Source organism: Pezoporus flaviventris, unplaced genomic scaffold (genome assembly GCF_033815535.1).
Source record: "Pezoporus flaviventris isolate CSIRO_AGI_PZ_B2104156 unplaced genomic scaffold, CSIRO_AGI_Pfla_v1 ptg000253l, whole genome shotgun sequence".
NCBI lineage: Eukaryota > Metazoa > Chordata > Aves > Psittaciformes > Psittacidae > Pezoporus > Pezoporus flaviventris.
The window spans coordinates 486,913-499,833 of NW_026892800.1; the positions used below are offsets into that span (position 1 = coordinate 486,913).

General features: G+C 58.1%; 2 protein-coding genes across 7 annotated transcripts in view; one reads left to right on the forward strand and one right to left on the reverse strand.

Annotated features, from left to right (window-relative positions):
* The first annotated feature begins 349 nt into the window (after positions 1–349).
* On the forward strand, positions 350–5,905 carry SYT2 (synaptotagmin 2). The gene is made up of 8 exons (XM_061442772.1): positions 350–577; positions 717–886; positions 2,182–2,298; positions 2,472–2,639; positions 2,782–2,949; positions 3,303–3,420; positions 4,357–4,490; positions 5,321–5,905. Exons 1-8 carry the CDS (start codon positions 412–414, stop codon positions 5,525–5,527), a joined length of 1,248 nt encoding a protein of 415 aa, XP_061298756.1. The 5' UTR covers positions 350–411; the 3' UTR covers positions 5,528–5,905.
* Positions 5,906–11,235: 5,330 nt separating this feature from the next.
* The window catches only part of PPP1R12B (protein phosphatase 1 regulatory subunit 12B), a 99,902-nt gene continuing 98,216 nt past the window's right edge, over positions 11,236–12,921 (reverse strand). For all 6 annotated transcript variants that reach the window (XM_061442825.1, XM_061442824.1, XM_061442822.1 and 3 more), the window contains one exon: positions 11,236–12,494. Coding sequence is in view for 3 of the 6 variants with exons in the window: in XM_061442822.1 (XP_061298806.1) it covers positions 12,408–12,494 (87 nt within the window). In the remaining 3 variants the exon portion in view is untranslated. The remainder of the gene's footprint in view (positions 12,495–12,921) is intronic.

Here is a 12,921-nt window from a genome sequence, read left to right on the forward strand (position 1 = left end):
CAGCATCCCAACTGCAGCACCCCAACTACAACATCCCACCTGCAGCATCCCAACTGCAGCATCCCAACTGTAGCATCTCAACCCAGCATCCCAACTGTAGCATCCCAATCACAGCATCCCAACTGCAGCATCCCAATCACAGCATCCCAATCATAGTATCCCAGTCTCAGCCAGTGCCTTGGCATGCTACAGAGCCTGTGGCATGGGAAGCCCCACCACCCAGGAGCACACCCATCACTGTGCTGCGTGCCCAGGGCTGTGGTGCTGGAGGGTGGTGGTCTTGCCTGTATGCCCACCCTGTACCCCACATTTGGGTGCAGAGAGGTTGCTGCTGGGGACACAGCCTGGGCATGGGCTGGACCTGTGTGACCACGGAGGGGACGTTGTGTTCCAGGGAGCCCCTGACCCACCATGACGTTCAAGCAAGCGTCCATGATGGCCCCGGAGGCCACGGCCACCACGATGCCCATGACCACCATGGAGAACTCCACAGAGGCAGCGGGGCCGGGCGAGAGCAAGGAGGACATGTTCACCAAGCTGAGGGACAAGTTCATGAATGAGCTCAACAAGATCCCCTGTGAGTTCCTGCCTCCTTTTCCTGGTGTTCCTTCCCCGTGACCACACCACCGCTCTGGTCCCAGTGCAAGGTGTGGGACAAGGTGGTGGGGCAGGGAGGGAGCTGTGGGGCTGACCACGGCACCGGCTCTTGCCCCCAGTGCCACCCTGGGCCCTCATTGCCATCGCGGTGGTAGCCGGACTCCTCATCCTCACCTGCTGCTTCTGCATCTGCAAGAAGTGCTGCTGCAAGAAGAAGAAGAACAAGAAGGAGAAGGGCAAAGGCATGAAGAACGCCATGAACATGAAGGACATGAAGTCAGGCAACCAGGTGACATCCTCCTGCACTGCTTCACCTTCTTGTTCTAGGACGATCCCCCTGCTTGGCTTACAAACCATGCTGGGGCACTCATAGCTCAGGCAGCGGAGAGGGATGGAGCCACCAGGATCCTGGGATGGGGCAGTGGGCCTGGACCTGAGCCTGCAGCTCTGTTCCCTTATCCAGTGCCCGGTGGCCTGGATGGGACCAGGCTCAAGCTGGCTTGGACCTGCCCATGCTTCACCTGACCCAGCGAATGTCAATCTAACCCCTTGTGTCTCCCCACCTTCCTCTGAGCTGTCACTTCATGGAGCTGTGCCTTTAGCTTGAGGAGGAGGCCAAAACACCCAACAGTTTGGGGTCCCCGAAAAGCCAGTGCTCAAGAGGTGCTGGTGCACGGAGCTGGGGCCATCTCCCATCCTAGGGGCCAGCAGAAAGGGGGCTTTGGAACCAGCAGGCTTAGGGTGATCCTGCCCATTCCAGTGGCCATGACCCAGGGCTCTTTGGAGGGGGTGGGAGGCTTCTGCTCTTCAGATCCATGTGGGCACCACGGGCATGCAGGGGGGGCTGAGTGGGGATGCTTCATGGTCCCTGCTCCAGGGTGGTGGGGGGCCAGGGCTGCCTCCTAGGGTGGATGGGGCCATACAAACCCCGATTCCCTCTCTTGGCCTGGGTCCCTTATCCCGTTGTTGCTGCTCTCTGTAACGTGGCTCTCTCCCCTCTCGGTGCTCTCCCTCCCTGCCGCTGTGGTCCCTCTGCATCCTGGGACACCCTCACGGTAGGTGCTGCCGTGAGCTTCCTTCTCCATCATCTTCCGGGGTGGGATGGGGCACGTGGGGACACATCAGAGAGGTGCTAAGGAGCCCAGGTTCCCATCCCATAGACCATAACTTGGAGAAGGGTGGCTTTGCCTTAGGAGAATTAGGTTATCTATCTCTTCATTGCGAAGCTACTGAAGCCCTTAGCACCAGCCGTGGTGCTGCAACAACCAGGGGTCGAGTGTCCCTGCACCCTTTACAGCACGCTCCTTACTGCAGCCCTTGCTGCAGCCCTTACTGTCCCAGCTCCTTACTGCAGCCATGTCCTGCCAGCACCAAACCTCCCTCCCCTGGAGCTGACCCTGTCCTGGGGAGCCCCAAGGCAGAGCTGGTGCCACCCCAGGGCTGCTCTGTCCATGTCCATGTCCATGTCCCCAGCACGGGGGGCTCCTTTCCCAGGTGGGGTTGGGGTCCTGGGGTGGTGCAGGGATGGGGATGCTGGGCTCTGACCCTGCTGCTGAGCCTGGGCTGCTGCTGCAGGAGCAACAGGACGATGACGATGCTGAGACGGGACTGACGGAAGGGGAAGGGGAGGAGGAGGAGAAGGAGCCGGAGAACCTGGGCAAGCTCCAGTTCTCGCTGGACTACGACTTCCAGGCGAACCAGGTGATGGGGCTCGAGTGGGGCTTGCCCAGGGAGGCCCCGTTGGGCCTGGGTGGCAAAGGAGGGAGCGGGGAGCTGGGTGCTGAGCCCTGGGGAGCCCTGTCCCACGTTGGGCTGGGGATGAGCCCTTGGCATCCGCAGCTGCCTGGATGGGGACATCCCTGTTCCACCTCCAGCTCACCGTGGGCATCCTCCAAGCGGCCGAGCTGCCGGCTCTGGACATGGGAGGCACCTCGGACCCCTACGTGAAGGTGTTCCTGCTCCCTGACAAGAAGAAGAAGTACGAGACCAAAGTGCAGAAGAAGACGCTGAACCCTGCCTTCAATGAGACCTTCACCTTCAAGGTGGGCACCTTCCAACCCGCAGCACGGCTCCTTGTCTCCCACTCTCATCTCTCCCCCTGGCTATGTACAGGCCCCATGTGATGACCCCCACTGTGCTCCTCTGAGCCCATTGCCAGCCCACTCAATGGCCCTCTTTGTGCAGGTCCCCTACCAGGAACTGGGGGGGAAGACGCTGGTGATGGCCATCTATGACTTCGACCGCTTCTCCAAGCACGACATCATTGGCGAGGTGAAGGTGCCCATGAACACGGTGGACCTGGGTCAGCCCATCGAGGAGTGGCGGGACCTGCAGAGCGGCGAGAAGGAGGAGGCAAGAGCCAGCTGAAACCCTTGGCCAGGGTGCCTTGAGATGTGGGGTGGCCATGGGGCGAGCTCTGCTTTCTGCTCCGTCCCGCAGTGCTCAGGATGCGCATCCTGGCCATGAGCGCTGGGCAAGATCTGCCCCTTTATTCCTCTGTGCAAAAGCCTTTCTAGAACAAAAAGGGAGTGTATGAACTTCTTGAGTGCTGGCCTGGCCCAGACCCAAGTGATCAAACCCTTGTGCTGGTGGAAGCCAGCTCAGGTTTGCACTGAAGGTTGGGCAGGATGTGGGGGGACCTGCATGTGGGACCACGTCCCAGCACTGGCACGGCTTTGATACGTGCTCCTTGCTCTGCTTGGCAGCCTGAGAAGCTGGGAGACATCTGCATCTCCCTCCGGTACGTGCCCACGGCAGGGAAGCTCACTGTCTGCATCCTGGAGGCCAAGAACCTGAAGAAGATGGATGTCGGGGGTCTCTCAGGTGGGTTCTCCTCCACCCTGCTCTGGGGCTCTCAGCATCCTTGGCTGGGGAAGGATAATGGGACCATCAGTGGGGCAAGGGCTTGGGGAAGCCACCACCAATGCCTGGGACCTCCTCTATTGGAGACAGCCCCGGGTCTGCCTGTGGGGCAAGGGGAGATGGGATGGGATGGACCCCCCAATCCTTAGGAAGAATTGAATTTGGTTCCCAACTGTGTCCAGGGTCCAGGATGCTGTAGGACCCGGGTGGTGAAAATGGTTCTCTGCTCCTGGTCCTGCTGCTCCATGACTTGGGGCCAGGGGCACAGTAGACAATGCTTTGTTAACCAGGGGAAGAGCAGCACCAGCATGGACGGAAGGGTTCAGCTTTATTGCTGGGGTGCCCTGCTCCAGAAATGGGGATGACAGCATTCACCAGTATCACTGTACTGCCTGCATCCCTCCGACAGGAGGACCCACAGGATGCAGACGAGCTCCATCCATCAGAGCACCTTTATTCTTCAAATACCCTTTACCCTGTGGTGCACCTCATCATAGAACCATAGAGTCATGGAATGGTTTGGGTTGGAAGGGACCTTAAAGCTCCTCCAGCTCCAACCCCTGCCACGGGCAGGGACACCTTCCATAGAGCAGCTTGCTCCAAGCCCCTGTGTCCAACCTGGCCTTGAACACTGCCAGGGATGGGGCAGCCACAGCTTCTCTGGGCACCCTGTGCCAGCGCCTCAGCACCCTCACAGGGAAGAGCTTCTGCCTTAGATCCAACCTGAACTTCCCCTGTTTCAGTCTGAACCCATCACCCCCTGTCCTATCACTGCATTCCCTGATGAAGAGCCCCTCTCCAGCATCCTTGTAGCCCCCTTCAGATTATCCTGGGGCCAGGCTGATGGTGTCCCCTGGGCATCTCAGCCCTGGCTGATGCACCCTCCTGCCCCCCCAGATCCCTACGTGAAGATCCACCTGCTGCAGAATGGCAAGAGGTTGAAGAAGAAGAAGACCACAGTCAAGAAGAAGACCCTGAACCCCTACTTCAATGAGTCCTTCAGCTTCGAGATCCCCTTTGAGCAGATACAGGTTGGTTTGATGACTTCCCTGGGAGGGAGGCCGGGGTGAGGGTGATGGGAAAAGTCCCACAGCTGCCCAAGCCCATGTCCCAGCCCCTGTCCCAGCCTAAACAGCTCCTGCCAAACTCCTGGTCCAGTCACCCATGAAATCACATCCAGTCCCAACCTGGGCCTGGGCTGACGCTGAGGACATCTGCTTCAGGGGCAGGGGTGGGTGGGTGCTGCCCAGGAGATACAGTCCCCATCCAGGTAATGGCTGGAGAGGGGCTTTCCTCTGCTCCTGCAGTTGGGATGCTGTGACTGGGGTGCTGTGACTGGGATGCTGCAATTGGGATGCTGTGATTGGGATGCTGTGATTGGGATGCTGTGATTGGAACACTGTGACTGGGATGCTGCAGTTGGGTTGCTCTGATTGGGATGCTCTGACTGGGATGCTGCATTTGGAACGCTGTGACTGGGATGCTGCAGTTGGGATGCTCTGATTGAGATGCTGCATTTGGGATGCTGCGGTTGGGATGCTGTGATATTGGGACTCTGCTCTTGCAGTTGGGATGCTGTGATTGGGATGCTGCAGTTGGGATGCTGTGATTGTTATGCTGCAGTTGGGATGCTGCAGTTGGGATGGTCTGATTGGGATGCTGTGATTGGGATGCTGCATTTGGGACACTGTTATTGGGATGCTGCAGTTGGGATACTACAATTGGGATGCTCTGATTGGGATGCTGCATTTGGGATGCTGTGACTGGGGTGTTGTAGTTGGGATGCTGTGGTTGGGATGCTGTGATTAGGACCCTGCTCCCTGCACTTTCCTGCCCCTTGAAAGAAGGTTTCCTCCCTCAGAAAGTGCAAGTGGTCATCACGGTGCTGGACTACGACAAGCTGGGGAAGAACGAAGCCATCGGCAAGATCTTCACGGGCTGCAATTCCACGGGCACGGAGCTGCGGCACTGGTCCGACATGCTGGCCAACCCCCGGCGGCCCATTGCCCAGTGGCACTCGCTGAAGCCAGAGGAGGAAGTAGACGCAGCTCTTGGGAAGAACAAATAGGAGGAGCTGCCGGCGGCGCGGCACCGCGGACACTCGGCGCGACCCAGAGCTACCGATACCTCAGTTCGGCAACCTTCGGTTTTGGTTCTTTTTGTTCTCTTTTAAGCTGAAATACCCTTCGATGGCTGCGGAAGGGTTTCCAGACAGTCCCAAGAGCTTCCAGGGGAAGAGGTTAAAGACATGGATGGTTCTTTCCGTTCTTCAGCATCGCTCCATTCTGACCCATCACCTCCCAGGCCCAAAGCCACCGTCACGCCTGGGACCTTCCCCGGTGGCCGTGGCACCAGCCCGCGGCACCGCTGCTGCCGTCCTGCCCCGTCCTTCCACGTGAGAAGCACCGCTCATGCACGGAGCTGGTGATGGAGGTGGTCATGCAGGATGAGCTGTGCTTGCCAGGGGCATGGCTGTGGTGTGGACAGAGGTGATGGAGAAGAGCCTCTGCAGCAGACCCTGGTGCCTCTGGCTCTGCCTCCCTCCATCCCCTTGGTTCCAGTGCCCCGGCCTGCTCCAGGCTTGGCTCTTCTGAGCAGAGGTTTGTAGGGACCACAGGGCCCTGATGTTGAGGGGGTGCTGAGCTCTTGTGGGGCCACACTGAGCCCAAGGAGCCCCTGGGGTCTGCTCGGAGGAGAGCCATGGAGGGATGTGCACACAACAGACACCACCACCTCTGCCACCATGGCCAGGCAAGGGCAGCGCTGGGGGTTTGCATGCGTCCCACCATGGCTGGGTGAAGACTGTAGATGAAGATGCTCCCACAAGGCAGGATGGTGCTGAGGGGTCTCGTGATGCGAGGGGTCACAGCGGTGCCAGGTGCCACCCCAAAGGGCTCAGCCCTGCCTCAGGGCAGCCCGGGGGCTATGGGGAGCTCCAGCTCCACTGCCACATCCCAGCACTGTGGTGCAGGTGGGGAGGACGAGTGTGAGCCCATGGCCAACCAGGGACCAGAACCCGGGAACCCCCTGAGCTGCTGATCCCCACCGAGCTGCTGGCTGCTGAGTCCACCCCATCCCGCTCCCCCTCGGGGGCACAAGCCATATCCGTGTCCACCACAGCGGGCAGGAGCTTCTCCAGGCCACCTCTCCATGGTGGGACGAGGCAGGACCAAGCCCTGGAGCTGGAAAGCCAAGGCTGCTCCCTGCAGCCCGGCTTGCACTGGGGCACTGACAGGAGCCGGTGTCCCCAATTCCTCTGAGCTTCATGATCCCTGCTCCCCTTTGCTTCCCTGAGCTTGGGTTTTGGGGGGGGGGGGTTGGCACAATTGAAAGCAAGGGGGGGGGCTGTCCTGGGCTCCAGCCCTGGGCTGGGACCTTGGTGCTGGCGACAAAGTGCCAAGGTGCCAAACCACCTCACCCTGGTGCCGGCGGATGCTCCGGCAGCTCCCTGCATCCTGCTTCCCAAAGGGCACCTCAGACCCACCGGGAGGTGGGGGGGCTCAGGGTGGACACAGGGACAGGCCCCTTCCCCCGGAGGGACCGGTCCCCAGGGAGGGACGGCTCCGCCGGGGGAGGTTTGGGGCTCGGTGGGACCCCAAAGTCACTTCCACCAGCACCACGGCCGCGCTTGGCCAGGGCCTGGCTGCTGAAGGTGGCACCGGGGCCGTGCAGGAGCAGGGGGGGTCCTGTGGGGTCACCTCCAGCTTCAATGAGCCCCCTTTGCTATCAGATGCGTCAGTGCCAGCGAGCTCCTGCCCCACGCGTGGCAAAGGGAGACGATGCCTCTGGGTGCTCTTAACCCATGGGGAGCTTGGGGAACTGCAGCCCCTTGCGGGGGCACGGGTGGGATTCAGGCTCTCGAGTCAGGATCATTCCAGAATCCATCCGAGCACTGGGAGGGGGAGGGAGGGGGATTTACCTCATGTGGAAATGGGTTAAAAACGAAGGAATCGGGCACTCGGTGAGCGTGGGCAGCCCCATAGCTCCCACGGGCAGCACGTGTGCACACAGGACACTGCATGTCCCTGCGTGCAACCCCTCCATGTGCAACCCCTCCATACGTACAACCCCCAGACCCACAGCATCACGTGGGATCTCACCAGGAGCAGAGTTCCCACTTTCCATTTGGACTCTTATAATCCCTGGGGAGGGGAGACTGTGACTTTACTGCATCATTCGATTTGTTTAATAAACCAAGGGGAAACCAACGGAACCACTAAAGCCATCTGCGCTGCCTCTGACCCCCGTAGCTGCGTGTAGTTGTGACCGTATGGAGCCATCGCTGTATATACCACGACCAGTGCATGAGCTGCAGCCCCGTAGCAGTAGCCGCATGGGCAACGCCGCGCGCTCCGACCGGCCGCGCTCGTGCCGCGAGGCAGAGCTGGCGCCGGACGAACCTCATTGCTCCGCCGCCCTCGAGGAGACAAAACCCAGCGAAGAGCGCCTCAAAGACGACGACAACGCCAAGAAGCAAAGCATGCCACGCAGCGGAGAGCGAGCCGCCAGCGATGCAGCCCCCACCTCCACGTGTGTCTTGGTCCCGTGTCGCGTCACATCCATCCCATGCCCGGGTAGCGGCAACATCGTGGCTTCCGTGTCCTGTGTCGCGTTGGCGCATTTCACCCTCAAGAGCAACTTTAGAAGCCATATGAGACCGCGGCGTGCCGGGACCCCATGGGGACGGGCCCACGGGTGAGCCATGACCCCCAACACCCCGTGTCCACTGTCCCCCCCTGTTACGTGGGGCTCAGCAGCGGAGCCGGATGAGCTGCACCAAGCCACCGCTGCGGTGGCCGTGGATGCTGTGGGCGAGGGGCCGGGGCAGTGCTGGGCACAGAGCCGGGGCGGGCAGGATGCAGCAAAGAGCTGGCGGTGAAAAGGCTTTTTGGGGCAATTGGAGTGATTCTGCTGTGTCCCGATGGTTGGGTTTGGGATGGGGACGGGAGCCGGATGATTCCCATCTCCCGGCTGCGCCGGTCCAGACCCGGCCGTGTCACCAAGATGCTGGTGTTGGTCTCTGAGGCTAAAAGGAAGCGACCCCATGAGGCTTGGCAACAGCTTGGGCTTGCTTTTCCTCTTCTCCCCCCAAAGCTGGGAGGGAGGAGCCAGCCCCTTTGGGGGTCCCCGTGCTGGCCCCGCTCTGCCTCGTCCCGGCCCCACAGCGCTCGGCTCGGGCGCGAAGCTGCTTTGAAAGCCCCTTCCTCTCGTGTGGACTCCGTCGTTCCCGTCTCTCGTCGTTCCATGGTTATTTTGTAATGATCCCTGTCTCCTTATTAAAGAAACGAGCTGAAAGGAGCCGCCGGTCCCTCCTGGTCTTGCTGCTGGGGCCCGGTGGGGGGCAGGTCCCAGGGCTGTGAACCCAGGGGCAATGGAGGGATGGAGGCATGCGGGGAACCCCCCCGCAACACGAGTGTGCTCATGGGATGTCCCCATGGCCCAAACACGGTGCAGACATCAACAGTCCCAGCACACACATTTGGGTCCAGACAAACCTGTCTTGGTCCTGCCCTGCTTTGCAGAGGTGCTGCACACCCCTAAGCCCAAGGGGAAGCGCTCAGGCTGCCCCTTGAAGCACCTCCATAGACTGCAGCGTGCACAAGTTTCCAGCAGCCTCACTTGGGACAAGGGCTCCAAGAGGCGGCACCGGTGCCTGTGTCGTTGCTACAGGTTTGTCCTGACCAAGCACATACAGGGCTTGGGAGCATTTGGGCTTTTCCAGCCCACTGAGGCTGCACAAATCTGGGCTGAGCAACTTGCAGCTCCAGACAGACGGAAGCAAAGTCCAAGCTCCTATGTTATCAACTCTTATTTTATTCATTTATAAATACTGTTGTGTTTACAAGCATCATAGATGTGAATATTACTCCCAAACTCTCAAACACAGAATACTTCGAATACTATATAACAACAACCAGTAAAACAAACCATTCATCTCAGGGTTTGAAAGGCCACTCAAAAGTTGCATAAAAATACATTCTCTCCCCATCTCGTGAGCCAGTCCTGCTTCTCCAAGGAGTTTATTTACAAAGAGCCATCGTCAAAGTCGCAGCCGCAATTGGAGCACCCCAAGCGACTGCTTAGAGAAAAAGCTTCTTCTCCAATGGAGAGCACGTCTGGGAAACGCTCTGGTTCTATAGGGATCCGTTTTAAAAGCTGCTTGCCTTGCACCGGGGTCCGAGTGCAAAGCGTCCCCCTCCTCCTCGTCACCTCCTCAGTGCACTGCTTCTGCCTTAGGAGAGACCCAAAGAATTCATTCACAAGGATTGGGTTTGCAATCGCATCGTCCTCAGGAAATGCTCGCGGCTCCGGCTGAGGCCCTCTGCCCCAGTCAGGAGGCCAGGGGATAATCCAGTGCTAAGCAGACTTCATCTAAAGTGGTTTGGCTTTGCAAGGTGCCACGCAGAGGATTTGAGCCTTCCTTACCCTTTGCACACTGTTCCTTAGTATGAAACACAATGGGCGTCCGGGTGGGAAGGGGCAAACCATCAGTGCAGGATGGGTCTGTGAGGTTGGGTTGAACCCTCCCCCTGAAGCAGACACGAGGCTCCTTCACACTGCCAGGACCTTCAGCGTGAAACCCCATCCTGGTGGGATGCGGGACGTGGGGCACACGGTTGGCACACCGGCAGGGCAGCAGCTCCTGCTCCACGTGGCACAGGAGGGACCAGGCTCCTCTTTGGAGCTGAGGGAGCCCAGGTCTGAAGCGAGGAGTGGGTCACCAAGAGAAGAAACACCAAGAAACGCAGAAGTACTCACACAGAGAGTGCCCCGAGTGGGGACGGCGTGCAGAGAAAGCATTGCCCGGACCTCGAGCCTTAAAGCTGTTAAATATAGCAGGGTTAAAAAGAAAGTCATATAAAAAGGATGCCTGGCTTAGGCAGTGCTCTGCAGAAACCCTGATGCCATCACCAGCTTTGGTCTCCTCCTCCCCAAAGCACAGCAGCAGAGGAAGGGCCTCAGTGTACCAGGAGGAACAGCACCTCGTGCTCAAAGAGCTCCGCTGGCTGAAGAGCGCCCAAAGAGGAAGCTCTGGCCAGAGCTGCCCTGGCAACACCGGCAGCTCCAACAGGAGCAAGAGAGGTGGAAACAGGCAGGATGGGGAGGGGGAAAAGTAGGGAATTAGGGGGGAAAAAACAAACATGAAGAAAAAAACCCAAGGGAGAGGAAAGAACACGCTTCCTGAAGCAGTAACCAGCCAAAGGTTCCAAAGAGCCCATTTAAAGTCCTCTTTATCTGACAGAGATAAATGTTACCCTGCAGAGCAAGCTCAAGAATGATGCACGTGTTCAAGTATCTCATCTATCTCTCTCACAGTGGAAAAGCCCCACTAGCCCAATGGGAGCAGTGAGCCAACAGCAGAGGTGCCTAGGATGTGGGTAAAACTTCATGGTAACCTCCAAGTTCAAAGACAGAGACTGCAACTCCCAGCCAGCCAGAGCAGGGATGCCAAAGGATGAAGGAAATGGAAGGACAAATACAGAAGGATGTAGATGGGAAAGTGGTTTGGGTACAGGGAGAAGGCTCTGAGAGGGAAGGTATCGTTTGAGAGGAGTCTGTGAAGGGGAAGCTCAACAGACCTGACGGCAGGTTACTGCTGCTACCATCAAAATCACACAGCACGTAGAGGAGCCACTGTCGAAATGCCCATAGAGAGAACAACTCCAAATTGTTCTGAGTACGTGTAACATGAAGGAGGGTGGGTTTCTTTGAGGTTTCCTTCAAGGTCAAGGCTTATTGAAAGCTTTTGACAGATTCAAAGACTGCCCAAGCATGCCCAAGGATAGCTCCTTGTCCCTCTGACACCAATGCACCCACAGCTTTCCACGTGGGAGGACAAGTGATCACTGCTCCACCTCCTCTGCCTTGGAAGCATCCACATCAAGCTTCTTCACCAAGAGATAATGGGACTCTGGCGTTCCCTCTCTCTACAAACCAGTGCTGCCTTTCACTGGGTCAGCCTCCCGCTGCAAATCAAAGCCAGGTACCCGAAATCCCAGACTGGACTCTTCTATAGGGCTCTGCCTTCATGAAGACAGCAGCACAATGTCCCAGACAGCTGTGAGGATGGGGAGCCTGGTGGCTGGTGTGGGCACAGCTCCCTGCAAGGTGATTGACGCTCATCTATGCATGTGAAAGCAGCAGAGGATCTCTGGGGACTCAAGCTTGTCCTTCGGAAAGCTCGACAAGTATCTGCAATGCATCCTATCCCGAGGAGCAAGAGTCTGGATGCAATCAGCAGATGCTACCGAGACTGGAGCCCTGGAAGGATAAAGGTGACACCAAAGGCAGGGTGAAGGACGAGGGCTCTGACGCCGAGAGCCAGCGCTGATGTTACTGAACAGGCTCCAAACCTTGTATTAAATAAAAGACTCCGTCTCCTGGGGTGAAAGGAGAAGGAAGTCTCTGTGCAAAGCAGCTGTGGTCAGCCTGTGTCAGAAATCAGCTCTGGTGGCTTTCACAGCATCACTTTTCAACCAGAGGCTCACGTCTCAGGTGGGGTGATGTGTACCCTCAGAGTGCCAGCCCACGGTCACATTTCCCACCTGTAAAGGGCTTGGATGTGCTGGACCAGTTCTTTAGGCATCACTTTTGTAAAGCAGGAGCTGCCTACTCCAGGCTGGAGTCCAACACCAAACACTGGGCTTTGGAAGAAGAAGTTTCAGCAGCTCAAACCCAATCCTCACGTTTCTCTTCTCCCTTGACTAAAATGTCCGAGACACCACAACATGCTTAAATTAAAAACAATCCAATGGCAGAGGGGTGCTGTGATGGGAATCGGGGCAAGAAAGGGATGTACAGCACAGGGCAGGGCATGGCAGGGGTGACTGGTTGATCCCAGGCTGAAATGCTGTACATGACAGGAGGAAAAGCGGGGGTTAGGGCTCGGTGGTGGCGTTGGCAGCTCGTGAGGGCTCCCCTCTTCGTCCTGCCTGTGCTCAGGATTCCTATTTGGAGAGCTTGCTGATGACACGAATGAGGGCTCCGTTCTCGTCCTTCAGCCTTTGGTTGTCTGACTTCAGCTCTGTCAAAATCTGCAGAGAGACAAAGCGGGATTAGAGCACAGCAGAGCTGGAGGGACCCCGGCGCTGAGCCGTGGGGATGTCACATCCCCTCCACCCAGCACCCTGCTGAGCTTGGTCGCTTCTCCATAGGGTCTCCAGGATTCCCACAAGCAAAGGATTTCGACTGGAGCACAGCAGAGAGCCAGGGAGCCCTGGAGCGCGGCGGGACACGCGCCAGCACTGAGGGCAGACCAGTCTGCGAGGATGGGAACCATGTCTGAGTTGTTCCATCCCAAACCTCTTCCCACATGCCGATTACAGCTTAGCACAAACTAGGGAGCTGGCTCTCCTCATCTGGTTTGTCCAACTTGCCAGGACTAGAGGAGAAAAAGAAGGCCTGAAATTCTCACACAGGACTGGACCTTGCAAAATGACTTTAGAATCCTAGAACAGTTTG